Source organism: Rhipicephalus sanguineus, chromosome 4, assembly GCF_013339695.2.
Source record: "Rhipicephalus sanguineus isolate Rsan-2018 chromosome 4, BIME_Rsan_1.4, whole genome shotgun sequence".
Lineage (NCBI taxonomy): Eukaryota > Metazoa > Arthropoda > Arachnida > Ixodida > Ixodidae > Rhipicephalus > Rhipicephalus sanguineus.
In genome coordinates this window covers 125,223,605-125,250,792 of record NC_051179.1, presented here as the reverse complement: position 1 = coordinate 125,250,792, position 27,188 = coordinate 125,223,605, and the positions used below count along the sequence as shown (strand labels likewise).

The 27,188-nt window shown below is 47.3% G+C and overlaps 1 protein-coding gene across 2 annotated transcripts in view; it reads right to left on the bottom strand.

The window, feature by feature from the left end:
- The window catches only part of LOC119390641 (uncharacterized), a 124,373-nt gene that overhangs the window by 57,569 nt on the left and 39,616 nt on the right, over positions 1-27,188 (bottom strand). The window contains exons 2-4 of one of the 2 annotated variants that reach the window (XM_037658250.2): positions 15,752-16,006; positions 10,724-10,867; positions 7,350-8,591 (exon numbers count right to left, since the gene is read on the bottom strand). In XM_037658250.2, coding sequence (XP_037514178.2) covers positions 7,350-8,591; positions 10,724-10,867; positions 15,752-16,006 — 1,641 coding nt within the window. The remainder of the gene's footprint in view (positions 1-7,349; positions 8,592-10,723; positions 10,868-15,751; positions 16,007-27,188) is intronic. The other variant, XM_049414905.1, reaches the window with a different exon arrangement.

Genomic DNA, 27,188 nt, shown 5'->3' with positions numbered 1-27,188 from the left:
AGCTTTACTGCACCCCTGGATTGTCCGAACTATATTTGATAAAAAAAAGTAAAATGTACGTTAATGTAACGAAACGTTCCAATTTTCGAATTGTAACTGGAACGCGTTCCTTTCGCGTTAAGGGAACTTGTAACGGGAACTCGTTTCAAAATTGGGGAAGGAACGAGGAACGAGCTTTCGTTCCTGTTTTAGAGGAACGTGTACAACACTGGTAATATGACACGCAATCTCGTGTCGAGTAGCCGGGCTACTGGCGCAGTGACCTTCACGTTTTATTAGCAACAACACTTATACAGTCGAACCCACTCATAGCAATACCGATTTTAACGATATATCGGTTTGGACAATGAAAAAGCTGCTGCACCGTCAACTTTTGTATGTACTGTAGTACATTGACCCCATGCAGTGCTGTCGGTTATAACAATGAAGTCTGGCTTCTAGGTGTCTGTGTTAGAAGGTAATGGAACACGAAATCCTTGAAAGAAAAGAAGAAAGCGGAAAATTCGAGTCGCTACACCTTTGCCAACGGCCGCCGTGCACTCCTACATCCGTCTCGAGATCTTTGAGTGGTACAGTCTCGCGTGTGACGTCAGAGAGAGGACTCGGGTGCCGCTCTTCGCGCGCGCGCATCGCTACGTGAAGCTGCTCTACGCTGCCGGCCAGTCTGTCCTGCTCGAGTTATTGAAACATTAGTGGGCGAGTTCCATAAACGAATTTGTACTGAATGTTTAAGCAAAATGCCCGCGAAATCGAGCGCAGTTGCCATCAGGAGCACTTCAGTGACGATTTCTCCTGCTGTCGTCTGCTGCCATCAATGTGTACATCTGCATGTATGGCAAGGATTTCTTTTCGCTACTGTTCTATGGCCGTGGCGCATTCAAATGACTTTCCGGCCCGTTTTCGATCACTGACTTCAGCATTCGTGCTTCGGATCGCGTGTCTGTGTTAAAGCGCAATATATGTATACCGCGTGCTTCGCGTGGTCGGTTGCCAAGCCTGCTCAATAGTTCTAGTTCCTTTGTTCGGATTTCAAGCAGATGAGAACCGACTTGTGATGTCATTCATGATAAATGAAATGGTCGTTACAGCAACCCTTTCATGAATGCTTGGTTTTCAGCGAGCTGCCGCGCAAGCGCGTCGTAAGTACTTTGAAATTTATGAAAGAATAAGAAGGTTGAGAGCAAGAGTCAAAAGGGGATGCACGACGGTGATATGACATATTGGTAGAGTTGTGTTTTAACCCTACGTTAATAAATCGACGTTTTCTGATTCGTTCATAGTCATCTAAAAATATGCCGGGAAAGAATTAGCTAACCATACTAACGTAGATAAAAAGAAAGCTTTCGCATCGGAAAGTCTTAATACGCAGTATTTGCAGTAGTGCCGATCACTCTCAACCGGTCGCCTCCTGATAGGGCGCCGTGCGATCACTGTTCTAAAAAGACTTATGCATTTGCTTAAGATTACTCGAAGGGCGAAAGCAACGGCCTTCTTTTTCTCCAGTCGATATATTGTTCCTCCCCCGCCCCCCCCTCATAATGCCTCATAAAGTGGGTTTGCACTGCCTCAAGGATCGGAGGCATTGCAAGCTGTCCACACATCACCAGGTTTTGCATTTCCTCCGTGATCGGCCCACCGATCGTGGAGACAACGCAAACCGACGATGTCATGTGATGACGCCATGTGACGTGACGTTATGACGTCACAAATTGGTGGTGGTCTGTGATGTCATGGTGACGTCATAAAGTGACGTCAACATGTGATAATTTTTGCATCACTCATGTTGACGCTGTCGACGCGGGACGCCGACGGTCAACTTTCGCGTTTGATGAGGAATCTAAGGCTTTCAACTCAAAATATTCAATCTTGTTACAGCGCGGCAAAATAATGCTGGGAAAGAGCTCTTTTTCTCCTCTTTGTGGAAACATTCGCCGATGTATCCTGCTGTTACCAAGCTGTACTATCGGTGACAAATGAAACACGAACAGCGGAGCGCGTTCCCAATCGTTACGAGCTGTATCAGTGGCGGATCCAGAGGGGGGGCGGTAGGGGCGATCGCCCCCCCCCCTAAAGCCTGTGTCAGCCCACCCCCCCCCCCCGCCTGCGATGCCTGTCTGTCTCCTCATCCCTACCCTACCACTCCTCCCCCCCTCCCCCCCCCGGTCAGATGAAGGAACCGCTCCCCCCCCCTAAATTGGCACCTGGATCCGCCCCTGAGCTCTATAATGAGCGCCCTCTTGTCATCAGCGTGACAGGCAACGCACACCCGATTAGGCAGCACGGCGCAATTGAAAGCATGAATCGGGCTCACGAGGGGCAAACCGCAAGAGGCGTACCTATCCCTAATCATAAGGTGGGAACGGTACCACGCTGGTGTTTCATCCGGAGCCGATAGTACGTGTAACAAGTTTTAATGCGCATCCAACTCTCCCAATCTACGCTAGTTGTCCGCAATACCTGGTGGTCGATGAAGTTATCAACTTCATTTTTTCGGCAAAGGTTTTTTTGTACACAGGTCCACATGCCTACATTTGGGAGTGGAGTGAATTTCGTTCAGCTCAAAGTCTGTTTACATAACGCTAACTTGCGAATAAGCCGTAAAATTGATTGCGCTTCCCTTCCAAAGCAGCGCAGACTCTCTTTTACCTCGCTTGGCGGGACGTTGGCGCTTTTTGACGTAAGCTATTTCAACGCCATCCAGTTCAGGGACTGACGCTACGAACTCGGGGGCATCATCCTGCGATGGCTCTGTGTATATAGAAGATACGTTAAGTGTTGACGTTTCTTGACCTCCTGTAATGCCAGCAGCCATCTAAAGAACCATTAATGGGTCATTCCACGCCAACTGTCCCAGCCTTGGCGCTCGACCATCTGCGATTTGAACGAAAAAAAATCAAGGATTATCTATCCAAAGCCAGAAGTCTCCCGCCGAAATATTTTTGGCGAAAAAAATTTTTCAGTGCCGTAAACCTTATGTGAAATTTTTCGGAAAGCTTGAAACTATGGCTCGGAAAATGCTTTTTCAAAAAACCTCTTCTTCATATATTAGGCTAGGACAAATTTTTCCCTAGATAGCGATCGTAGGCTTATCACTTAAAATAGGTTTCACGAATGTTTACGCTTTCGTGGGTTTTTCATGCGACCTTAAATATTGACAATATGACCCATATTGGGGATTTTTTCATAGAAAGGCGACACTCATTGAAATGTAATATTTTGTTTTAACTGATTGCCAGGAAGTTTTACTGTAGCCCAAACATTGTTTGAGACGTATACGGCGTGAAATGGTGTGTAGAGCTGGCGACAAAGTTGCAAGAAAGTTCATTTTCGCACATGTTTAGTCGTAAATTGAACATTGAGGTGGTCCTTGTAAAAATATGCTAAATAGCGCATTTACTAGCAACATTAGTTGTCTACTGACTGAGAAAGTTTTATCAACTTACTTTATGTTTTAAGGAAGAAAAAAATTTTTGAAGTTGTGTTCTGCCGATGTCTCTTTTTGCTCGTGTTTTCTCTTCGCAGAAACGCGTCCAGCGGTTAGTACAACCTACATGGGCGCGAGGCTTGCCACGGAACAGCTAGACAACATAATAATCTTTCCCGTGCTTATTTGAATACTTTACTTGTGAGTAAAGTATAAAGTAAAAAAAAAAAAGGAGGGTGACCTTATTTTTAGGTCTGGCGGTCCCATGCCGCCAATTTCCCACAGGGTGGGTGCCCTCCCAAGCGACTATGAACTTCATTCTGCCGAGCACCAGGCCGGAAGTGCGCTTGTCTTTATTTTACCGGTAGGTACCCGGCGGCAGCAATTTTCTGCCTCCCACAGCAAAGGCGGATGCTCAACCATTTCACCAAAGCTGTGGTGGGTTAAGGTGCGCCCAGGGGTCTTTGCAGAAACTTATGGGGCCACCTTTCGAGATGAGTACCCATTAACAACCGAGCGCCAGGTAGGTGTACTCCTCTACCCCTTTAGAAAAACCGGTGGGTTCCCGGTCGGCACTGGGAATCGAACCCGGTACCTCCCGCATTGGAAGCGGACGCTCAACCATATAGCCACCGCTGCGGTTGAGTGACCAGTGATTGGTGCAAAAGTACAACATGCGTTTCACATTACAGTAACTGAATTTTTCCTTAATCGTAATGTTCTTCCCACTTTTAAACCTTTCCGCAGGCAATGGGTTGTTGTACACATCGGTGTCACTTCCCGCTGTTGCGTAAGCTCACTATGCCGGCCTTCAATGGACAGCTGCATGTGGTTAAATTCACTCTAGCGGGATTCGTATTTCTCTTTGACTCAGGCCAATACTCACAAGTAAAGTATTCAAATAAGCACGGGAATGATTATTATGTTGTCTAGCTGTTCCGTGGCGAACCTCGCGCCCTTGTAGGTTGTAGTAACCGCTGGACGCGTTTCTGCGAAGAGAAAACACGAGCAAAAAGAGACATCGGCAGAACACAACTTCAAAAATTTTTTTCTTCCTTAAAACAAAAAGTAAGTTGATAAAACTTTCTCAGTCAGTAGACAACTAATGTTGCTAGTAAATGCGCTATTTAGCATATTTTTACAAGGACCACCTCAATGTTCAATTTACGACTAAACATGTGCGAAAATGAACTTTCTTGCAACTTTGTCGCCAGCTCTACACACCATTTCACGCCGTATACGTCTCAAACAATGTTTGGGCTACAGTAAAACTTCCTGGCAATCAGTTAAAACAAAATATTACATTTCACTGAGTGTTGCCTTTCTATGAAAAAATCCCCAATATGGGTCATATTGTCAATATTTACGGTCGCATGAAAAACCCACGAAAGCGTAAACATTCGTGAAATCTATTTTAAATGATAAGCCTACGATCGTTATGTAGCCAAAAATTTGTCCTAGCCTAATATATGAAGAAGAGATTTTTTGAAAACGCATTTTCCGAGCCATAGTTTCGAGCTTTCCTAAAAACTTCACATCGTGTTTGCGGCACTGAAAAATTTTTTTCGGCAAAAATATGTCGGTGGGAAGCTTCTGGCTTTGGATAGATAATACTTGATTTTTTTCGTTGAAATCTCAGATGGTCGAGCGCCAAGGCTGGGACAGTTGGCGTGGAATGACCCTAATACAAGACAATACAGCTGGTAATCGAGGAACGCCGTGCGACGTGAGCGACCTATATATATATAACCGTTTTTTTTCTCTACTTCTCCACTACCTTTCACTGCCCGTTCCCCGCGCCGATCTGTCCTCGTAAGGAGAGACAGTTACGGATCGGCACTTTTCACTCTTTCTCTCGTAACCACTTACGCCGCCCTTCCAACCCTTTCGAACTTGAATGGGCCCACCCTTTGAAACACGAAAGGGCCGCCCCAAGTGTGGTACCCGCGCTGCCCGCGATCCTAGTCAGCTCGCTCGCCCCTCACTCTGCGCACTTCTGCGAATTTCGCAAAAAGAAAGCAAGGCTGACGGACACGGGGTTACCTCGTGCTGGCCAATGAATAGCGCCTGACGTGACACTTGTGGCGATCTCACCCCAACATTACTCAAGCTGATAAGCTGCCGCAGCAACCTGTGTGCAGCACGTCGCCTACGAAGGTCACTCTGTCACTGCCGGGCGCTTGCTGTATCTACTGTATCGTAAGCACGCGTTTGCCGTCAAAGCCTTCGTTATGGGATTCCCACTACGTTCTTGACTGCACACGGGCGAGCTGCTTTCGTTGTGAAGTCAACGCGTCTGTGCGGTGCGCTTACCGGTCTCGCACAAAGAGGCAACATGAACGGCGACGCGGCGCGTCTGGGTTATCGCCTATTAAATGCCTGCAGTCCGCGTACAACTGTCCTAGGCCACATGCATTGCCGAGCAGTTAGCTAAAGAAGCTTATCATAATTGTTTTCAGCGATTAAGGTGTACTGGCACGTTTGCCGCCTGCCGCTATCACGCCTCCGCACATTTCCGGTGCTTATCCGTAATGACATCGCCGCACTGCGCCGTGACAGTAATTTTCTACTAGCTTCACCCCATTAGACTTCGGCATTGCGGCAAAGCTACATTTCAAAACTCTACTACGACATTCAACGCATTGAGTCTCGAAAGCTCTGGTTCGAAAATACGGACACGGCAGAGGCGCGGGCTTCAATTAACGACGTTGCGGACCTGCAGTTTGCACAGAAAGTCCGACGCCGAAGAGTTTCAGCGTCCGAAATTTCGGACGCTCTTATACATTGACGTCTACGGGACATGTCACGGGGCCACGAAAGCGCCCAAATTCTCAAGTATGTCCGAAAGAGCGGTAGTTGACTATTTTCTTTTTCCATGCAAACCGATTATAACAATTATCGGTTATAACAATGGGTTTTTCGTGGCACTTGAATATTGTGATATGTGGATTCGACTGTATTAGGTTTCCCTTTTCGCTTCTTTGATGCACCGGACGATTCCGCGGAGGGGTACGCGTTGGTATGGTTGGTTCATGATTAAAAGCAGGATATAGAAAGCGATATATTGAGAGCACTTCCAGTAGTAATGAAAATCACCGTAAAAAAGTGCATTAATAAAACCTGGGAAGTGCACCCACCTGTTATTGAGGGCGTGGCCAAGAGCAGAGGCCCGGTGACGATACCAGAGACTCTACAATACGAGGCGACCATTGCGGTGTTCATGATCATCACAGTGCAGTGGTCTGTGTTCTTTCGTGTCGTCCCGTCTTACAGCGCTGTTTCCTGTTTACAGTATAATCATTGGCGTATTTAACTGTCAGCTATGCGATGGAAAAGCGTCGAATTTCCTTTCGGCTGCGTAGATTTCAGTGCGCTATGTCCAAAACCTATAGCGGCTACGATGCCAAACAATCTCTGTCAAAGTCTGCTATGATTTCATTTGGCACAAGTGAACTCGTCATCGACGCCAGCTTACGGAGAGAGCTTAGGTTAGGTATAGTGGAGGGCGGGCGGGGGGTGTCCGTTCAGCCCAGGGATTATCTGCCAGGGTGATGCCGGCCGTGCATTGGCTGTGATGAGGCGCCATTGCAGGAGACGAGGCCTAGCGCAAGCTGCGCGAAAAGTCCAAGAACGCCGGTGGAATGGTTTGAGGCTTTCGGTCGCTTTGCTCGTGTTGGTATTTGAAGTATTTACGGGTATTAGGCATTAGAACGACCTCATCTCGGCTTCGTTGTCAGTGAAGGCTCTTTATAGCCACTTTTTCTTTGTTGAGTGTTTTGACGAGATTAATAAAGTACAAAAATGAGAACGCGGCAAGGGTCCTGAAATATTGAGGATATAGAAAGCGATATATTGAGAGCACTTCCAGTAGTAATGAAAATCACCGTAAAAAAGTGCATTAATAAAACCTGGGAAGTGCACCCACCTGTTATTGAGGGCGTGGCCAAGAGCAGAGGCCCGGTGACGATACCAGAGACACCACAAGTTATGGGAACCCGGGAAGCCCCAAGGTAGTCGGTGATCAACACAGGCGAGAATGACGCTGTCGCCGAGATGAGCAGGGACTGCACGAGAAAAATGCCGACGAAAGATACGAATCCTTCCGAGACACTTAAAGCTAACATCGATGCCGAGAGAAGGCCGAAGGTTAGCGCCGCAAGCAAGGTTCTGTTCACAAATCCGCGGTCGGCCAGGAAGGGGAGGCCCATGTGGCCTAGAAGCAGGTCGCTTGCCGCGCAGTATGTCCCCATCAGTTCGGCATGAGCCAAGGGCACCCCCTTGTCCCTTGCGTAGTCAACTATCATCGATCGAAACATGAATGACGAGTAGCTCATCACTGTGTTTTGGAACGCGAGGACGTAAAACTTAGGGTCACCAAAGAGAAGGTCCACTTGGATACTGTTAGCTGGCGCAGTCTTCTTTTGGTCCTCATTGAGGGTCGGCCTTTCAACGTCGCTGGTCAGTGAAGTCTCTGTGTTCTCCCGCTGCAGCGTATTCACCGATGGTGACGAGAAACATTCAGCAACCGCATGCTCGTTCCGCAGTGTCTGTGACCTTGGAGAGCCGGTGTTATCGTGTTCGTGAAGTTGCTGTGTAGTATTGGTGCTGCTACCTTCGGAAGTTACACATGCTGGTGCCCGTGCGACCCCGCCAGTGGCTTGCTTCTGCGCGTTTATGCTTATTTTGGAATCTGAGATCGGGGACTGCGGCGCCCCAAGTGGCGGCAAGTTATTACCAGGGAGTTCGGCCGCCTTTCTAAAGATCTTGCAGGATCCGTAATTGATAGTTTTTACAATTAGTTTCCTGGTAACGTTATCTGATGGTTCTTCGTGGTGGTTGTTGATGATTCTTCGGCTGGCTCCTATTGACCCAGAAGTTACGGTAACCTTAGTTCCAGTAATACTCAGGCGAAGAGTGGGCCGTTCCGTAAAGGGGTGCCGCCGTAGCGTTAGCACTAGCCCTGTTACGTGCATAAGCAATGCTCCACATAGAGCGAGCGTGCTGCGGACGCCGTAAAGAGAATTGAAGTAAGATACGACGCTCGGAAAAATAAGAACGGACAAGGTACGACCGCTGTCTTTCAGGCCCATTGCGAAGGACTTGTGCTTTAAGAACGAGGTTGCAATAATGACGGCCACAGCATTCTCCACGAAGCCTAGTCCCAGGCCTGTCGGGGAAGAAAGAAGAGATACAGGAATATAGCAGTAAACTCTCAACAGATAACTATAGATAACTAGTAATAGATTTTAGGTCGCAGTCTTGTGCCACTATTTTCAGTACGCCATCCCGTGAATCACACGTACCCCGCTGTTCGAGGGCAGATCAGCGTGTCTGAGACCGTGAAGCTATAAAAAGAAGCTTTCCAACGAAGACGATTCATGCCAGACATGCGGGAAATGCGCGGACACGGTGCAGCATATTCTAATAGAATGTCAAGGTATAATGCATCTTTGAACCACGGAAGGAGTCTGTATGGCCGAGATATTAGGTTTAGGGGTGCGCAAATATCAAAATTTTCGAATACGAATATCCACCTTCGAATATCGAATCGAATATCAGAGAAAAAATGCCTCCAAAGTAACAATATTTTATTTAACATGTAGCTATCTGAAAAAAAACTTTAACAGCCTGACTGGCAACACAACATACACTGCTATCTCCAGAACACAATGTCCAGGCTAGCACAATGCACATCACAACACAAGCAAATATCACGGCACAATGAAAGTAATGACTAGATGTTATCATGAAGAAATATGAGTTGCTGCACATAATCAGGCGGCAGGCGCTCCCTTCTAACAGAGACAACCCCCGGCCCCCCCTCCCCGCCACTGAAGAGGCACGCTCGCTTGGAACAGAAGTGGCTGGTATAGGGAGGTACACGGGGCAAAGCTTTGCCAGACTGGGGTATCTGAAGGTGCCTACAGTCCGCCACCAGTCACGTGGGTCACTGTCTTTCTTCAGAAGTGGTCCCGCATAGCGAACGAGTGGTAGTGCGGCACGTTACGGCCGCATGATATTGAAAATGTACGGTTACATGATCGCCCACAGCGCTGCACGTCGGAGATGCACCAGCAATAAATCATACGTATTGGGGCGCTCCTCGCAGGCAGATATCGTGCCTCCGTGTACTTACGCTGTTTATCGCTCCTCTCGGCAACGTTTTTAGCTTTACGAACGCAGCAGAAATGTGGAAAACGAGTTATTTTATGCATGATAATCGAATCGTATATTCGAATATTTCGACTATTCGAAGTTATCGAATATTCGAAATTTTTCGAATACACGATTTTCGAATCGAATACAAATATTTTGAATGTAATATTCGACGAATATTCGAAACTTTCGAATATTCGCACACCCCTAATTAGGTTTCAACGAGAGTTTTGGCAATATAAGTGAACCGGTAGTAGAGACAAGCAAGAGAAGGCTGAAGGGCTGGTGACGGAAAAGTGTTGGGCACAGGCAATGAACACATTTTACAGTAATCGCGAAAACTGGGAGGATGGGGAAGATCAGAATTTAGAACTGTTTAGCATGAACTACAGCCTAAATAGGGATAATAAACAGCTTGGTAACTCTCGATGTCACTTCAATTCAAAGGGAACGCTCCTGACATCCGTGTATCCATTGCGTCGCTTAAAGTACCGGTGAACCGCGAGCACGTCATTTTGAAGTGACGAGCCCCGCCTGTTTTTTTTCGTTTTTATTTCTATTCTAGGCGCACTTGCAATAGCATCAACGCATTAAATGAAGAACAGAAGTCACGTAGCATGGTCAGTGGCGTTCGACAGCCATTGACGCGATGGCTTGATTTGATAACCTCATAATGATACGAGTATCGCTGCTCTAAACGAGTAGTGGAGGCGTCACGTAGCACTTTCATTTTGCATAGTTTGTGCGTCCCAGTTGTCACATGTTGCTGTACGCCATTAATGATACAGCCATCTTTTACCGGTAACCAGCCTACCTTCGAGCGGTTTCGCTCACAATCTATCTTTGTGCCTTGCGCGGTCGCAACTCGGAATTAAGTATCAAGCAACCTTAAAATACGAGTAAGGCAGAAGGTCAGCAGAAGATGGTGGCTTGAGGAATTGAATATTCCGTAAAAGCGGGCTTCGCTGGAGCCAACGTTTCGGCAAGCAGTCTTGTCTTGTTGCTGCCTTCGAGAAGACACTACCAGTTGTCGAAACGTCTGCTTCAGCGGCCCCTCCAGTTCAAGAATATTCATTTTACTGCGAAGAACGTATTGAGTGCTCTTGGATATGCAGTATTTCTTTCTCGGTTTTGAGCACTTACCGTGAATAGCCCCAAAAAGTAAGGTCATGACCTGCATACTAGGCGCAAACGCTGCGAACATCAGACTCGTCCAGAGCAGAATGCTGCCAAGGAAAGAAACTTGAAATATGCTCATGAAGCGTTGGAGTAAGGAAACGACGAGACCTGAAAAGTAAAATAATAAAAATAACTGTATTTGAGTAATTATGTAATGATCACATACATTTTATGAGCTAGACTTGTTTTCTGTCAGAGTTTCAATGGTTCGTGTTATTAGGCGCTGTTCTACCGAAAATACCAGGTTTTGCAGTAGTGCCCATTGACCAGGGGTGCTATGCAGGATGGCCCGAGTTTGGCGAAACTAGGGATCTTTCCGAGCTCTGGCAACGCCCCCTTTTGAACGAGCTATCAGTACGAAAAGGTGAAATCCAGCCCTCAGCGCGCGCTCCGTTCCATTGGTTGAGATGGAACGCGGCGTCGCGTGAAGAGCGGTCGAGAAGGTTGGGTGGTGTCTTCAAACTAGAGGCACTTTCTTTCATTTGTCGTTCCACTGAGTGCAGAAGTGCACCCATGCAAGAAAAGTGACAGAAAGTTCACTAACTATATTTTTGTGTGCACGGGCCGTTCGAATTCATTTTCAAGCGTTTAATGTCTGCACTATGTATCCTTTAAAATAATCAGCACTGTGGCCTCTAAAATTAGTTCCGACCGAGCGCCTTACAACACCGCGGCTATAGAGCTAATCGCCAAGGCCACGTGTATAATCACCATAGTCGGCCTGGTGGCATGGTCGGCCTGGTGAACATACGTACATTCTAGCGCGTTGCTCGGCCGGCGCGCGCCCTCTTCGTCCTCTTATTAATCTTCTGCTCGCGCCCCGAGTAGGTGCTCCCGGCTGATTAGCTAACTGGCTGGGCGGTATACCTAGCTAAGTCTGGACATGCTATGACTAAGCTGATTAAGCCAAATCATGCTAAGGCCGAGCTAATTTAGCCACGTCTTACTAAGACCATGCTGATGAAGCCGCGTAAAGCTAAGAACAAACTAATGAAGATCATGCTAATTAACAGGACGCTATTAGGAGCGTGTAATTAAAACCAAGACAATCAAGAACTTACTCACCGAGATCGTGTTAATTAGTATAGTGCTAATTAGGGTTACCCTAATTACCTCTGTACTCTTCAGGACCTTGCGAATTCAACCTTAGTAATTAATGTTGTGGTAATTAAAACATTAACAATCAAGACAGGGCTATTATGTCAGTTAAGACCGAGCTAATTAGGGTTATGCTAATTACCACGACGCTAATTAGGAGCACGCTGATTCAAACCAAGCTAATTAGGAACTTACTCACCAAGTTCGCGGTAATTAGGATCACTCTAATTACAATTTGAATAAGTACATTTGTGCTAATTAGGACCTTGGTAATGAAACTTGAGTAATTATTGTCGTGTTAATTAAACATTACCAATTAAGACATAACTATTCACTGCCATGTTAATTAAGGCCTAGCTAATAAATAGCACCAGTATTGAGACCGAACTGACACGGTCATTACTTTGAAGCAGACCAAGGATACTGAGCAGACGACCCACGTAGTAAGCTGGAAGAAGCTATGTGACCACAAACTCCACCGATGGTCTCAGCCTTGCACAAGTAGTGCAAGCTGACCAAATTATTTTATATGCAAAGAAGCTGCTGAGTAGCGTCCACCGCATGAAACAATTGGCCGGCACACCGACACTACGACAGTCACGAGTTCAACTGGGGCCTTTTCAGAATCAACGAGTTTGTGCCCGAGTTCGCACGTCAATCAACTTGATTGACAGACGCCCGCGGCGAAGATCGGGTCCGCCCACCACGTTTGCTCTTGCCGAGGAGCGGCGCTCACGGCGCAACGCCAGCGAGCGGCACGATTCAGCTATCAGCTTAATCGCACAGACTATGCACACACGCACGAAGAACTAAAGGTTATATCATCACGTGGCTACGACGTCATTCATTTCACCGCGCTCACGACGTACCACTCAGCCACCAAGCAAGCGCGCCTGGTGGGATTTGCGGCGAGAAATATTATTTACTTGTTTTTGGAGACGTTGCTTCTACCTATTCGTTACTACAGAAAAATTTTCAGGCGTGTAATGTAAGTATAGCAGTAACCCTTCCCTTTATTTATCTGCAATATTCCAGAGAAGCGAAACGAGCTGCACCAGAGTGCTGCGTGTGCGCCCTTGTTGCCTTCGAGAGTGGAAATTTCCATGCTGCAGGTGGAGCGAAAGAATTTTCCGAAAGAGGACAAACGCCCACGAACACGCCCATGGGAGGCGCGATGATCGGTTGGCCAAAAGGTAGCGCGAAAATCGCGCTGACGTCGCTGCACTGCCAGAATGTTGACTGAGTGGCGGCGCTGACGCGTTTGCACGCGGCGTTCCTTTGAAAACCGCCGCAAATGCGTTTGACGCCATGCTCTTTCTTGTAGCTGTTTTTATCAACGCTGCTATCGGGTGCTCCGCACTGTCTTCCTGTCATAACCGCCGTAATGCGGGTTCGGAGCAAACTCGTGTGCCCGAGAAGCTCGGGCCATCCTGCATAGCAACCCAATAGTGTTGTACCCGTAAGCTCACCGGTGTTAAGGGGAAAAAAATATTGCGCTGTATAGAGTAGGTGACGCGAAAAAGGATGGTAAAGATCCTTCCAGAATTGTACTGATTTGAATTCTTTTATTGTATTATCGTTCTTCATTAAGGTAGGATGATGCCTCATAGTTAGAAAATGTAAGATGGACGCACTGTGGGCTACTTACAAAAGGCCATATAACCTGTTATTAATAGAAATGACAGAAACGTAATCAGGATTAATAATAATAAGTGACAACCACAAGTGAAGGGCGAATGTAATGCGAACGAAGAAAGTATCGGGTGCTAAGTATTTCAGCCATTCTGCAAGCTCTCTCTCTCTCTCCCGCTGCACGACTCAGAATATGAATTATTCAGGTCCAATTTTTTATCGACATGCGTCTTCCTGCGGTAGTGCTTTTATATTTTAATGAAGGAAATATCTTAGGAGCCTGGTCGCGCAGCACATCAGCCCAGAAAGGCACACGAGCCCTCCTGCGGTACTTGAAAGCAACTTCATTGATAGACCGCCTGTGAAACTCGGCACTGTGTGTGTGATGTGAAATGTGTCTATCCTTCTCTTTCTCTCTTTTACTCCCTTAAGCCCCCTCGCCATGTGTAGGGTTGCAAACTGGACGCATTGTCTAGTTAACCTCCCTGCCTTTTCTACATTCCTTCTCTCTCTCGCTCTCTCTCTCTCTCTCTCTTTGGGCATGCTTCAAAAGATGAATAAATGTGTGCAACCCTTCCAGCTCACAAAGAGCCGCACTTGTCCTCATTTTCTCTTCGACTGGTAGGCCCTTTATGTGAACTGTTCATTTATTTAGTTCTTTAGCTCAAGTGCAAATTACACTAGGAATTATTGCAGGAAGAACACAATCTTAACAATAAACATGGCAGACATAGACAAGAAAGTTAAAGAATTTATATGAAGTTGCTATAAAGACGTTTTGAATAACCAATATTAAACTGCGACATGAATGCTGTACATATAATGTTCACCTATAGATATATCTGAAGTATAGGCTACACATTGAAAGGTGAACAATATTAAACAGATTTTTTCCTTAATGTTTCAGTTTCTTTTTACAGTTTTGTGCGGTGAGAACCACATACTCCTGATCCCAATGGGCGGTCTATATTAGGCTTTAGAGATTTTTAAAAAGCACGCACCAATATCTGTGTGGTATCTACCTATGCCCATAATCATGCGACCAGCGGGCACAAAATAAGGTGATAACTGGCACCGTGAGCACGTTAATTTGCTAAAATTAACTGACGAACTACTTTTCAGTGGCTGCACTAAGGCGGCACATTTGTGCAGGACGCTTTGGCATGTTTCTGCCTACAGCGAAACTAAAGCGTGAAGTGGGCGTCTCAACCACACTCATGGCAAGATGCTCAATAATTAGGTCGAGTATGACCATCGTAACTGGGACACTGTTCTTCCGTGAGAAAGCTACACTCACAACATCGCCACACCACGACATTTAATGAGAATGGCTTCCTGAACGCGGTGATCCCGAGCTGACATGCTCGAGTGGTTAACGAGGTGATGCTGCCCTTCAGGGCTCAGGCTTGTAGCTGGGCTTCGCACATCTCGCCGCATGGCCCCGGAGGTGGGTTGCGTCCACAATCCCATATCACATGGCAGATGGTATTAAATACAGAGCAGAAGGCACATTTGCTACTGCAGATCGCAACATACGTATACGGTGTTACATGTAGCCTTACATGTAGCCTTACAATATATTATGTATGTTCATGTGTGCATTGGTGTGTGCGTGTATATACACATATGCTAAATGGAAAAATTGAAGGGGAGGGGGGAAGTTCGTAGTAAATGACTGCGTAAAATGGCTTCGCTTGCCTTCAGGCAGCTTCGACGACCGAGTATTACGGATAATATAGCGTAGTTCTTGATATGGCTTCCCATTTCGAACGTCCCTAGGCCTAAATAGAAGATCGGTGTGAACAAATCTGCAGCGTACAAAGTTTCGCTATTGGTGCGTGTTCCATATTTATTTACTTTTATTGTTACTAAAAAAATAGTAACATCGCTGCGTGTGGGGATACAGGCGAGTATTCTCAGTTTTTTTCTTTTTAAACGCACTTTTTTAAACGCATTCATCCTCCGCTAGGTGACGCCACCGTCACAGCTCGGGCACGTAAACGCTATCCAGCCAAACTAAAAGGCGCATCCTGCAACGAACGTTTGTGGCACGGTGACGCTATTCCCCTAACCCCTGCTATCACGCTATAATACTGAACTATAACTGTCTAATAATACCGGCACGAGTTCTTCGTCTGAAGCTTAGTGAATTGCGTTTACATTATGCTCCAAGCTCCGTAAATGCGTCCGCCAGACTTGGTTAAGAATGCTCCGAAAAGCGGGAGGAAGGGAGTTCAGGCAGCGATAAAAAGTCCTGCGCACCTGAGCAGTTAAGTGTCACAGCCATTGTGCTGGCTGGCCAGGATGCGGCTTCGCGGCTGACGCCGAACGCCTCCATGAAGTAGACATAGAAAAGGCCCGAGGTACCAAACACGCCTGTGGCAAACAGAACGATAAGGCCTCCCACCACGGAAACACGCCAAGGGGCGTTTGCACGGTTGACTGCACGCCGCTTCTGAGGCTGTGGCTTATCATCCATGTGAGGTAGCACATTACGTGGCTCTTGTGGTGGTGACACTGGGCAAGGAAAGAAAAGCATTGACGGTTTTGTTTTTTTCGTGGCGCCAAATGAACAGGATAATAATGAGCATTGTGGAAAAACACGTGTATTTATTATTTAGACAAAATTAGCCCAGGACAGACAGTGCGCCTTTGTTTCGCAGGAAAACAGTGCCGTCCACTGCTGTGGACAGCGCGCGAGCTGCCCGGATGGATGGATGCTATGAGCGTCCCCTTTATAACGGGGCGATGACAAGTGTGCCACCAGGCTCGAAAAAAAAAAACCCTTTACTCTTTTTTTTACCGTTGGCCTAGTGTCTTTACTTCAATTAAAACTATTTTACTCCAGAAGAAAAAAAAAAACCTTAAGTTTTCAGCTCCGTTCTGTGCCCTTTCCGGCAGAATGTCCTTATTTTTTTTTCCCATTATTTATTTTTGTCCTTTCTCTCTAGTTTTCTGCCACCAATACTCTAACCGTCTCTTACTTATTTCAATCGCGGGCGTATTCAGCTTTCCATTGTCTCTAAAACCCAAGGCGTCATGTAGGCTCGTGCCCAAACGTACACCTGGGTGGATGGCTCCACATTCAATCAGAACATGCTCCGCCGTTTCCTGATCTTCCCCGCAGCACGTGCATTGTTCTTTACTGAATCTCGCTTTATAACTACCTGTTCTAAGGGAACCCGATCTCGCTTCAAATAGTAAAGCGCTTCCCATTGAATTGTCGTAAAATGTCTCCCTCCTTATTTCATTTTTGCCCTTTCGGTAGTTACTCAAAGCCGGTTTTTTCTCCATAGCTGCCATCCAGTAAATCCACTCCGCCTCTCTGACTTTTCGCTTAACGCTCTTTGTTGACACACTGATTACACTACCAGCCGTATATTTACTAGTGAGCCTCCTAGTTCTTTTTCTCGACTGTGTGTCCACGCTCTTCCTATACAAGTAACGGAACACCTTCTCTGCCCATCTACTCTCCTTCATATTCCTTAGCCTTTCTTCGAACCTTATTTTGAGGCGAGGGAGGCTCTGAGCCTCCCTCGCCTCAAAACCTTCCCATCCCATATCGCCCTCAAAACCTGCCCATCCCATATCGTCTTCCCGTGAGCACCCAACGCGAGGCGTCCCACAATGCTTTGATTTATATCCATTCCTGATTGCATCTCTGCCCTCATGCGCACCACTGAGTTCCCAAAAGTAAGCCCCGGAACCATTACACCTTTCCACAGACCTCGAAGCACCTCGTACCTATTGTATCCCCACAATGCTCTCTGCTTCATTATTGCAGCATTCCTCTTTCCTTTTGCTGCTGAGGCTCTTTCCTGTACCTCCATGTACCTGTCACCCTCATTTATCCATACTCCGATGTACTTGTATTCGCTCACCCTCGGTATTTCTTGGCCCTGTATTGACACCGCCTGATCACAAGGGTCATTGAATACCATCAATCCACATTTTGTTACACTAAATCCTAGTCCTAGAGCTTCCCCTTCCCTTCCGCATATATCCGCCAGCTGCTGTATATCCTCTCGACTGTCAGCAAATAAGACAATATCGTCAGCATAAAATAATCTTGGAAGCTTCTGCTCAGTCATCACGCGCCCTGTTTGTGTGACAGATTAAAACCAAAGTTGCTACCTTCTAGCGCTTTTTCCATATTCACCATGTACAGCATGAATAACAACGGGGACAAAGCACATCCCTGTCTCAGCCCCTTCCTAATCTCAACGTTCTCTTTGCTACTCATTCCTTCCCATTCTATGCAAACTGTATTTTCTCGGCATATCTCCCTCAAAAGCTGTATACAGTCGTCGCCTATGCCCATTCCTTCCAATATGTCCCACAAAATTTCCTGATTAACGTTGTCGTACGCCCCAGTGATGTCTAGAAAAGCCATGTACAAGGGCCTATTTTCCATTTTAGATATTTCTATACACTGAGTGAGAACAAACAGGTTATCGTCTAACCGCCTGTCGACTCGAAATCCATTCTGGAGTTGTCCCAAAATATCGTTGTGTTCTGCCCACTTTTCTATTTTCATTTTTACTGCTTGCATCGCCAACCTGTATAGTACCGATGTAATGGTTAGTGGTCTATACGAGCGAATGTTATTTTCTCCCTTGCCTTTATAGATTAAGTTCATTCCACCTTTTCGCCAACTATCCGGTATTTGCCTGTCCTTTAAGCATTTTTCTACAGCTTTCAGCAGTGCTTCTTTAGTGCTATTTCCTAGTTCGTTAATGAGGCTAACGGTAATCCCATCTAAACCCGCGGCAGTGCGCTTTGGAATTTTTCCTTCAGCCTTTTTCCAATTGAAATTCTCCAGCACTAGCTCTTCCTCGGTTGCTCTCTCCGCCACACTTTTACTCACCGGGGAAATCCCCTGGACGCTCTTTTTAAACGAATCAGCTGTTACCTTTCGAATGTAACCTAGCGCTTCGTACCCTTCCAATTGATTTCCTCCTTCATCGAGAATATGTTGTTGCGTTGTGACAGACTTCCTACCTAGCGTCTTTATGTGGCTCCAAAATATCCTAGGTGCGGCCTCCTTTTTTTCGTGAATCTCTGTCACCCAGCGTTCACTTTCGCCTTCAATTTTTGCCTCGACCAATTTCTGTACAATGGATTTTTTCTCTAGATATATTTCCCATATTTCGTTGACTTCGTCCTGCGGTCGCTTGTCCTTTTTTGCCCTTCTATGATTCCGTGATGCTTCACGCCGCTTCTCGATCGCTTCCCGGATTTCCTTGTTCCACCAACTTTTTGGCTTCCTCTTTCCTTTCCAGCAAGTAGTTTTCTTCTCTCTCCCTATCTCTTTCGTCATTAGATCTAATAGCTCACTGTACTCCCAGTCCTTGCCTGGTATTTTGCCTACTTCTTCCTCGACTCTTGTGGCTATATTTATTATTTGTTTGTCATTTAAATACGAGGTGCCACACTTTGATTCTTTGCTCTCATTTCCAGTTTTATATCCCATTTGTAATGTTATTCGTTTATGATCACTACCCAAGCTTTTAATCCCTTCCTCGTCTATTCTCATTTCTCTCAGTTTGTGATAAATTCCTTCAGACATGAGACAATAATCAATACTTGACTGTTTGTTTCCGACTTCCCACGTGATCTGGCCGTCACATTTAGGCCCCGTGTTAACTGTCTCCAGACTATGTTGCTCGCAGAGATCTAGTAATAACTTCCCATTGGTGTCTGAATATCCGTCAAGGTCGTGTATGTGGGCATTCATGTCCCCTAGAAGGATGATTTCGGCCCCATTACCAAATTCCTTAATAACCTCACTCATGCAATCCACTGTCTCCTGATTCTTTTCTCTGCAGTTATTTCCCGTCCACAAGTAGGCAACCCCTAGCCACGTTTTCTTTACACCTACTGTGCCCAAAACCCAGAGGTGCTCTGAACACGTTTGTTTCACTCTAGCCCATTTGGCGCCGCGGTGAATTAGCATTCCTACACCCCCACCTTTCCTTTCTGATATGATTCTGTTGCACCCTTCCCAAACATAATTTTCAATATGTGGTGGCTCTTCCAAGTCTCTAAGGTGTGTTTCTGTAACCGCATAAACGCCTATCAGTTCTTTGTTTAACTGCTCCTCAATCTCTAACCATTTTGCCTTTTTTCTGCCACCCTGCATGTTTATGTAACTAATTGCAACACGCGCTTTATCCCTTTTTCTTTTACCTTTTTTGTGGTTTTTCCCAATACTACCTGTCAAAGAGTCCTGGTTGTTTTCCCTGTTACTAGCTACCCCGGACTCTGAAGGGCCCGCGTGCCCCCCAAAAAAGCTACTGCGCGTCCTGCCAGTCGCCAGCCCACCTCATGACCAAGCCTCTTATCGAAGTGAATTCTGTCTCTTTGGAAACCGCCCCACCTGTGCACCTCCTTGTTTATATCCACTACCTCGAAACCCTTCTCTCGACTAATTTGCCATACCTCTGTTTGCGTCGACAACCGCTCTTTGCAAGTTGATATTGCGCACTGGTACTTCCGGTATTGTGCATACTACAATTGGCACCTGGGGGGACACGGTGCGCATGTTATCGACCCCTTTCACCAAGGTCGTCGCTGGTCCTGACGATTCTTCATTCAACACGTCATTTAGCCCTGCCGCAATTACCACGAGGTTACGTCTGTGAGCTTTAGCTGCGAGTTTTTCACTCGCTTGCCTCATGACTGTCCCCAGCGTATGTCCTGGGAATGTCCCTATTGAGACTCTCTTATCTCCTTTCACCCTTTCTTTGATTGGCTCTGCGCATCGGGCTAAATTTGAGTCACCGGCAATAATGACCCGCTCAGACATTCCTTCTGTATCCTGCATCTGGCTGCTGTCTGGGTGACTAGCGTGAGTCACGGCTGCGGCTTCGTTCCCTCCCTCCCTCAAAACTACTTCTCGGAAGGTGGGCCCTGTGACCACTGCACCTGCATTTGCCATGCCTGCTGTTCCCTTCGCCTCTCCCGCACGGGGGGTCGTCGCCCTAATCCTTCCACCGTCACCTGTGTCTTCTTTGTTCCCTTTGACGACCTTCGATAGGCCCTCCTCGGCTGACCGGAGCCTTTCTCCAATGGCCTTCGTCTTTTCTCGCTCTGTCGCCAACGCATTCTCCAGCTCCGAGATTCTCGTCATGAGCCCACTCTGGACAGCCATCATGTTCTCCATTTTCTCCTCGAATTCGCATTGTCTGCACTTGGCGTCAGCTTCTTCTGCCTTCTCGTCCGCACAAACTTCCATCTTCCAACCTACCCCGCACCCTGAACATTTTACGGTCTTTTTGACCATCGCTAGATCTGTTCACTGATACCCACGTATTAGAAAACTGTCACAAATAATCACGGCGTACTAAATACACTACCCTAAGTCAAAAGGAACCACAAAATCAATGAACACGCTACACTTCAAGGCACTTGTGCGTGCACGTGCTCAGTCTACGCGCGGACCTCAGCCACGTGGTGGCAGAAAAAAAAAACCACAGTTGAAAATAATACACAAAAAATATACAAAGTAATAAAAATATATATATACAAACTAATAAACCCAATCAGGCTTTACGCTAACGCCTTATAGAAAGCTACAGACAGAGGCAAGCTCAAATCATGAAAATACACTTATCTCTCGCTGTCGTTCCGGAGCTCTCGAAAAACACGTCCATCCTGCCTGACAGCCACCTGCCGGAGGGTGCCCGCTTCGCTTCACGGTGTGACGCCTTGCGGCGATTACAGAAATCCAAGATCTTGCGCATAGGAGCATGCGTAGCTTAATAAATGTGGCGACCCATGCGCATTGCTTTAAACCAAAGCTGATGTGGGTACCTGCTTTTGTTTGGCCGGGCGTGCGCATTGTCGGAGGGTGCTGTCTCAATGCGCCACAGGTAAATGGAAACACGCACGTGGGTTGACAATGCATTCGACTTGTCATGTGTCTATTTGTGAGAAACGTGCGTCGAATTTCAGCGCTTTCAGATAATGTCAAGAGCCAGTAAAGTATACTTAAAGCTCACGTAGTTGGTAGAATAATTAATTTTACGGATGCCCTAGCACCTTCCCTAAACTATTCGATAATAGCCCTCGAAGGAGAGTGGAGAAAAAAATGCCCCCACCTCCCCGAAGGGAATCGTGAGGAAATGCGAATGCATTGCTTGCGCCGAGAGAGGGTACCGTTGCCGTCAGACATTCGCCTTCACCGACTTCTGCCATCGCCTTGAGAGGCGCCCAGCCAGCGAATGGTCGAGAGTGAGGCGCGAGTGGACGGGAGAGTGGGGCGCCAGCGTTCTCGGCTCGGCGTTGGCGTTTCACAGCGACGTCTCGAGCACACATTTCCGGATGTTCTTGAGAGGCGCCCAGCCAGCGAACGGTCGAGAGTGAGGCGCGAGCGGACGGGAGAGTGGGGCGCAGGGAGGAGCGAGAGCGAACGGCGAGAGAAGCAGCGGCGAAGCACTGCACCTACCCTCTCCTACACTCTCTCGCACCACATGCTCCGGTTGCTAGGGCCGAGGATAAGCGCGCGCGCCCGCAGCTGTTGCTATGGGAGAGGGTGCCGCGGACAACGCCGGACGCCTGACATAGCCCGACTAAGAAATGCATTTGCATTTAAAAAAAGTGTCTCGAGCCTTGAGTAAGCGCGTGAAATTTGTTGTGAAAGATCATGTGCGCGTTACCAGTCCATAAGCGTCAATCTATATCACGGCATCGCGGTGTAGCGAGAACACGAGCGCCATAAGATCTAGTGCATGTTCGGTGAAGGGAAAACGCTTATTAACGCTGTCACGCATAAAAAAAGTCACAGTTTCGCTGCAAGGGCGAAGCAATGAATGCGACAGCAAGAAAAGCGGCGCGTGATGGACGCGCCGCAACTACCGCGCGTCTATCACTACCCGGCAGCTACTAGGCAGTTTTAGCTTCACGTACGTAGGGACTTCACGTACGCAAACGTGAAAACTACACGTACTTTACGTGCACGACATCTGAAACGCTTTTAGCTACATGTACGCGACGTGCGGTGAGAGCTACCACGTAGCTCCATCTGCTGGGAATCATGAACACTGCGGTAGCTTGTTCGAGCGCCCACGCGAGCAGACAGCGGAAGGGCAAGGTTGTCCCTGCGCAAATATTAGAAGAAGCGAGAGAGCTGGCCGACGCCTTTAAGTGCGCCCGTCGCGCTCCTAGCGCCATCTCGCTGGTAATGAAGAAACGCTTATAAGCGCCTGTCGTCTCGGAGGACTGCAAACGGTAAAGGGTGTGTATACAACGCTCGCCGTTGGCTACCTGAGGGATCTGCGCTTTGTGGAGTAGTGCTTAGCGCACCGCGCTGCGAAGTGAGAGGTCGCTGGCTCGATTCCGCGCTTCGGAAGCATTTTTCTGATTTATTTTTCTTTGGCATATTAATGTATATATACATACTTATACATATACGCAGCATGACGGCGGCGACGGCGACGGCAAAAATCAGCCGAGACTGCCCATATAATTGCTATCGCAATAAAAACACTTCTGCATGTCTATTAGGTTAAGCGCACAGTGGCCACCCCCGCACAATCTCTGACCAAGTACCCACCGTCAGGTATCGCCCCGTGCAGCGGAGCGGACCGCTCGTGCGCTGTACACTGGTGGACGGCACTGTACGTGACTCATGCAACAGGGCACACTTCAATAGCACGACTACGAAGACAATAAAAATACAGCAGCAGAAAAAAATACGAAGCAGTGCCAGAACCTGCCACAGCATGTAAAACTTCGGGAACCACGAAGCTCTAAACAGAGCTGATTGATCAGCCACGATGGCCTTGGGTTCTCCTATATAATGGCTGTAGCATTTGCTCTCTTGTTGTCCTTCGAGCCAACCGCTGACAGATCTGCTAGATTGCTGTGCGTATACGGGTGGCTCGAGGCGCAGGAGGTAATTTTTGACGGCGAAGTAAATTACGCCTCTGACCGGCGAACTTTGCCAGGTATGCTGTCGAACGCAGAAATTTCAGCTAGTGGAGGATGTGTTGGAGTGCGCGGTTGACCCTGTACCTACAGCTACGTCTCCGACGCCAACTAAATATTTGTGCGCTCTATACTGTGCTGTGAAGCGATCAAAGCTGATCTCGTTGTCAACAATTTAGCTCTCAAGTGACAGGAACTAAGCAAAAATGAACTTTCGTCCTGTGTTCATCTTTTCTTAGTCCCTCTCACTTCTGCACTAAGTTGTTTACAATGCTTCTGTGCTCAGTTACATAGGACGTTAACGAAGTTTACGAGGAGTGAAACCTAAGACCCCACGTTCAGAAGCTGAGTGCATTACGCAACAGGCTAAACTAGGGCCTCCCAGATAGCAGAAAACAAGAGACCTAAAAAAAAGTCTGCCACGTCTAAAATTCGTATCCGTAAAGCGCTGACGCCAGAAAGAGCAGGTCTGTCGCAAGCCTTACCAGCGCTTTAAGCAGGCCTGAGGCTTACATGATTTCTCGAGAGAACAAATCCAGTACCGTACACTGGACTGGACAAAGCTTTGAGAACCTGCAGATCGGAGGCCTGGCTTAGGCAACCCGGGTTCGCACAGTGAGGTTTAGCCTTTCCACTGCTTCCCACTGGAAGTCGCAAACTTGGCATGTAATTCCGAGCTAGCCAGCTGTACCAGGACTTAGTGTGCAGTGCCAGGAATAGCTGGTGGGCGCTTACTAATGTGCACGTAAAAAAAAAAAAAACGCCAGGCCTGCGCTGAAACCGCAGCACAGTCACAGCGAAAGCTGGAAGAGCGGCGTTTCTAGAGCCCGTTGTAAGCTCTCTTGGGGCTACTAATACAAGCACACTAGCAAGGTACCCACTACGCCATAAATCACAATTTTTGTGAAGTTGGGAAGCACCTACTAAGGCATTATTCGTCATTCTGCGGAGAAGCGAGGCACCAGCTACACGTCTATAAGCCATTATGTGCACTTTGTTGACGCGACGACTGATGACGAATAATTATGGCTCAGCCCTTTGTAATGGGTGGGAAGCTTTAAACGGCCCACCAGCTTTCTAATTTGCATTGGGTGATGCCCGGTCGCTATTTCCCTCTCCCGCCATGCTGTATAACGTACGTTGACGTGGGAGAGAGAGGGAGGGGGCGAAGAACTTTATTGAGAGCCCGAGGAAATTGATCACGCGCTTGTGGGCTTCCTTGGAAACTAATACAAGTGCACTTGCGAGGAACCCACTACGCTATAAATCATTGTAATTTTTGAGAAGTAGACAAGCAGGCGCTATGCCATTTTTCGTCATTCTACGGAGAGCCGTGGTACCTTCTAAACGCATGTAAGGCATTATGCGCACTTTGTTGATGCTATGCCTGATGACGATGAGAATTTATGGCGGAGCCCTTTCTAATGGATTGGAAGCATTCAACAACGTACTCGTTGCGCAATTCGCGTTGTGTGACGCCTGGTCGCAGAATTCGCGTTGTGCGACGCTTGGTGCTTATTTTACTCTTCTACCACGCTATATTGCATATGTTAACGTGGTTCCTTCCCGACATGAAGCCTGTATAGGACCTTTCTGCAAAGCAGTGCCAAACCGGCATGGCTCAGAGGTTCAATACTCGGCTCCCACGCAGAGTGCCCAGGGTCGAACCTCGTTCCATCCTGAATTTTTTTTCTTATTTAGTTTTTTTTATTTCGAGCGATAGTGGTTACGGACACCAGCTGTAGCGCGGCGGACAACTACGGCGCCAAAACCGCCGCTGAATAATCTCAAATACAAAATGGCTAGGTGGGCTAGTTGGTAGCACATGATTAAAAAACTGAGCGCGCAAAAGGAGTAAATGTACGTTCTTCCGTCTAATAAAATTCAGTTGCGAGTGAGCGCTTGTGGTTTGTGTTTCTTCTGGTCCTACGTCCTTTTGCGCGCTCAAAGTTTTTTAATCAATCTCAAATACCTTTCGATGCAAAACAGAAAATAAGAGCCGCGCTTGGAAATCCACCCATTCTCTCGAGCTTCAATGCTCTAATATGATTACGATCGGCAGCTTAGAGATTCAGCAGACACTTGTCGGTGAGGCAATAACTTATCAAGAAAAGAATACCTTAACTACCCAGTAAGCCACTTTAAACCCATGGAGGAAAAAAAAACCAGGAGGGAGCGTCACGTGACATTTTTGAAGCCCAGCCAAAACAGATGAAACATGGGCATGCTGGGAAACGAGCACCCTCACGTGATAGGCAAGCGGTGAGAGTGGGGGAGTGGCGTCCGAGGAGGTTGGCTTGTGGACGCTAGACGCGCGCACTCGTCAATTTTTGTTTTTGTTCATGAGCCCACCAAAAAAGGAAATGAAAGAGGAGCACCATGGGAAATGAGCCTCGAACGCGAAGAGCAAGCGTTTCAGAGGAGGTTGGCGCGGTTTCAAAGGAGGATTGCGCGGCTTCAGTGGAGGTTGGCTTGTGAACGCTAGGCGTGCTCCCTCCTATATTTTTTTCTTTCCTCCATGTTTAAACCCATGAAGCGGGCTTCACCGTGACTATAGCTAGCACTCTTACCCATTATAAGAAAAGGCACCCACCATGAGGGGTTACCGTTCGTCCAAACACTCTTATTACTGAAAAACCGTAAAAATGAGTCCTAGTAGTCAGGGAGCAATGCATACTTGGAAAATCAGCGCGAACACGACGGAGACACAAAACGGGAACGACACAGTGCGAGCGCTGTACCGTGCCCCTCTCGTCGAGTTGCGCTGATTTTCCAAGTGTGCATCGTTTCCAACCCGCCCACCTCTATACATTACTGCAGGCCAGTGAAATTCTAATTGCATGAGCATGGTATTCAAGGACAGCATACCGCGCATACGCACCCAACCGTACACACAAAGATAGCGCAGTGAAACAAGAAGTGGGCATAGGGCTTGCGCTACAGTTCAATACATTAACCATCTGGTATATATACAGCCGTAGTACCTTGAGCCGCCGTTCAGTGCCGGTGGGGACATTCCTGTTCTGCGTAATTAAACAATAAATATTCGCAGAACATGCATAAGTTTAGACAGACATATTCGTTACTCTAAACCTGCGTAATATTCAATGCCTCTGTTAAATAGCGAGTTCCGATTATAAGCCAGCGCTACTGTCGTACGTGCCACAGGTGTTTTGGTAACTCATAATTTCATAACACCCTTAGCTCCTTAAAGGTGTCTTAGGTAAAACATTACCACGCACGCCAACAGAAAGGCACTTTGGGGAGACAAAACAACCTTACACCTACATTTTTGAATTGTCGTTAGGCAGGAGGGTGTTTCAGCTCTTGTAAATTGCTTTTTCGCGCTTTTTGTCTACACGCTGTTATATACGCTTGCGCAGTTGAAGCGCACAAAACAAAGTGAAATCAATTGATAACGCACAATAGTGATGTCATACCAGACAGAACGGGCGTGCGAGTGCATGGCAAAGCAAGGTATCAAACAATTCACAACTGATATCGCTCGTATAGGCTTCCCAAGCAACGCTTAGCGGCGCTGCTGCTCTTGACAGGCAGCGCCATCTCTGGCAGAAAAACAGAAACTGGGGTGTTCGCAGCGCGCGTTTTCCCTTCTCTCCACCGCGTTGCTGCTCGCTTCTGTGCACGTGCAGAGCTCTCGCGGTGCACTTTCGGCGCCTCGCAATGTACCGCTTGCAGTGCGGCTTCAAAAGGATTTTCAAGCTTGACTGGCACTTCCGAAAAGCGAACTTGATAAAATGAGAAAGGC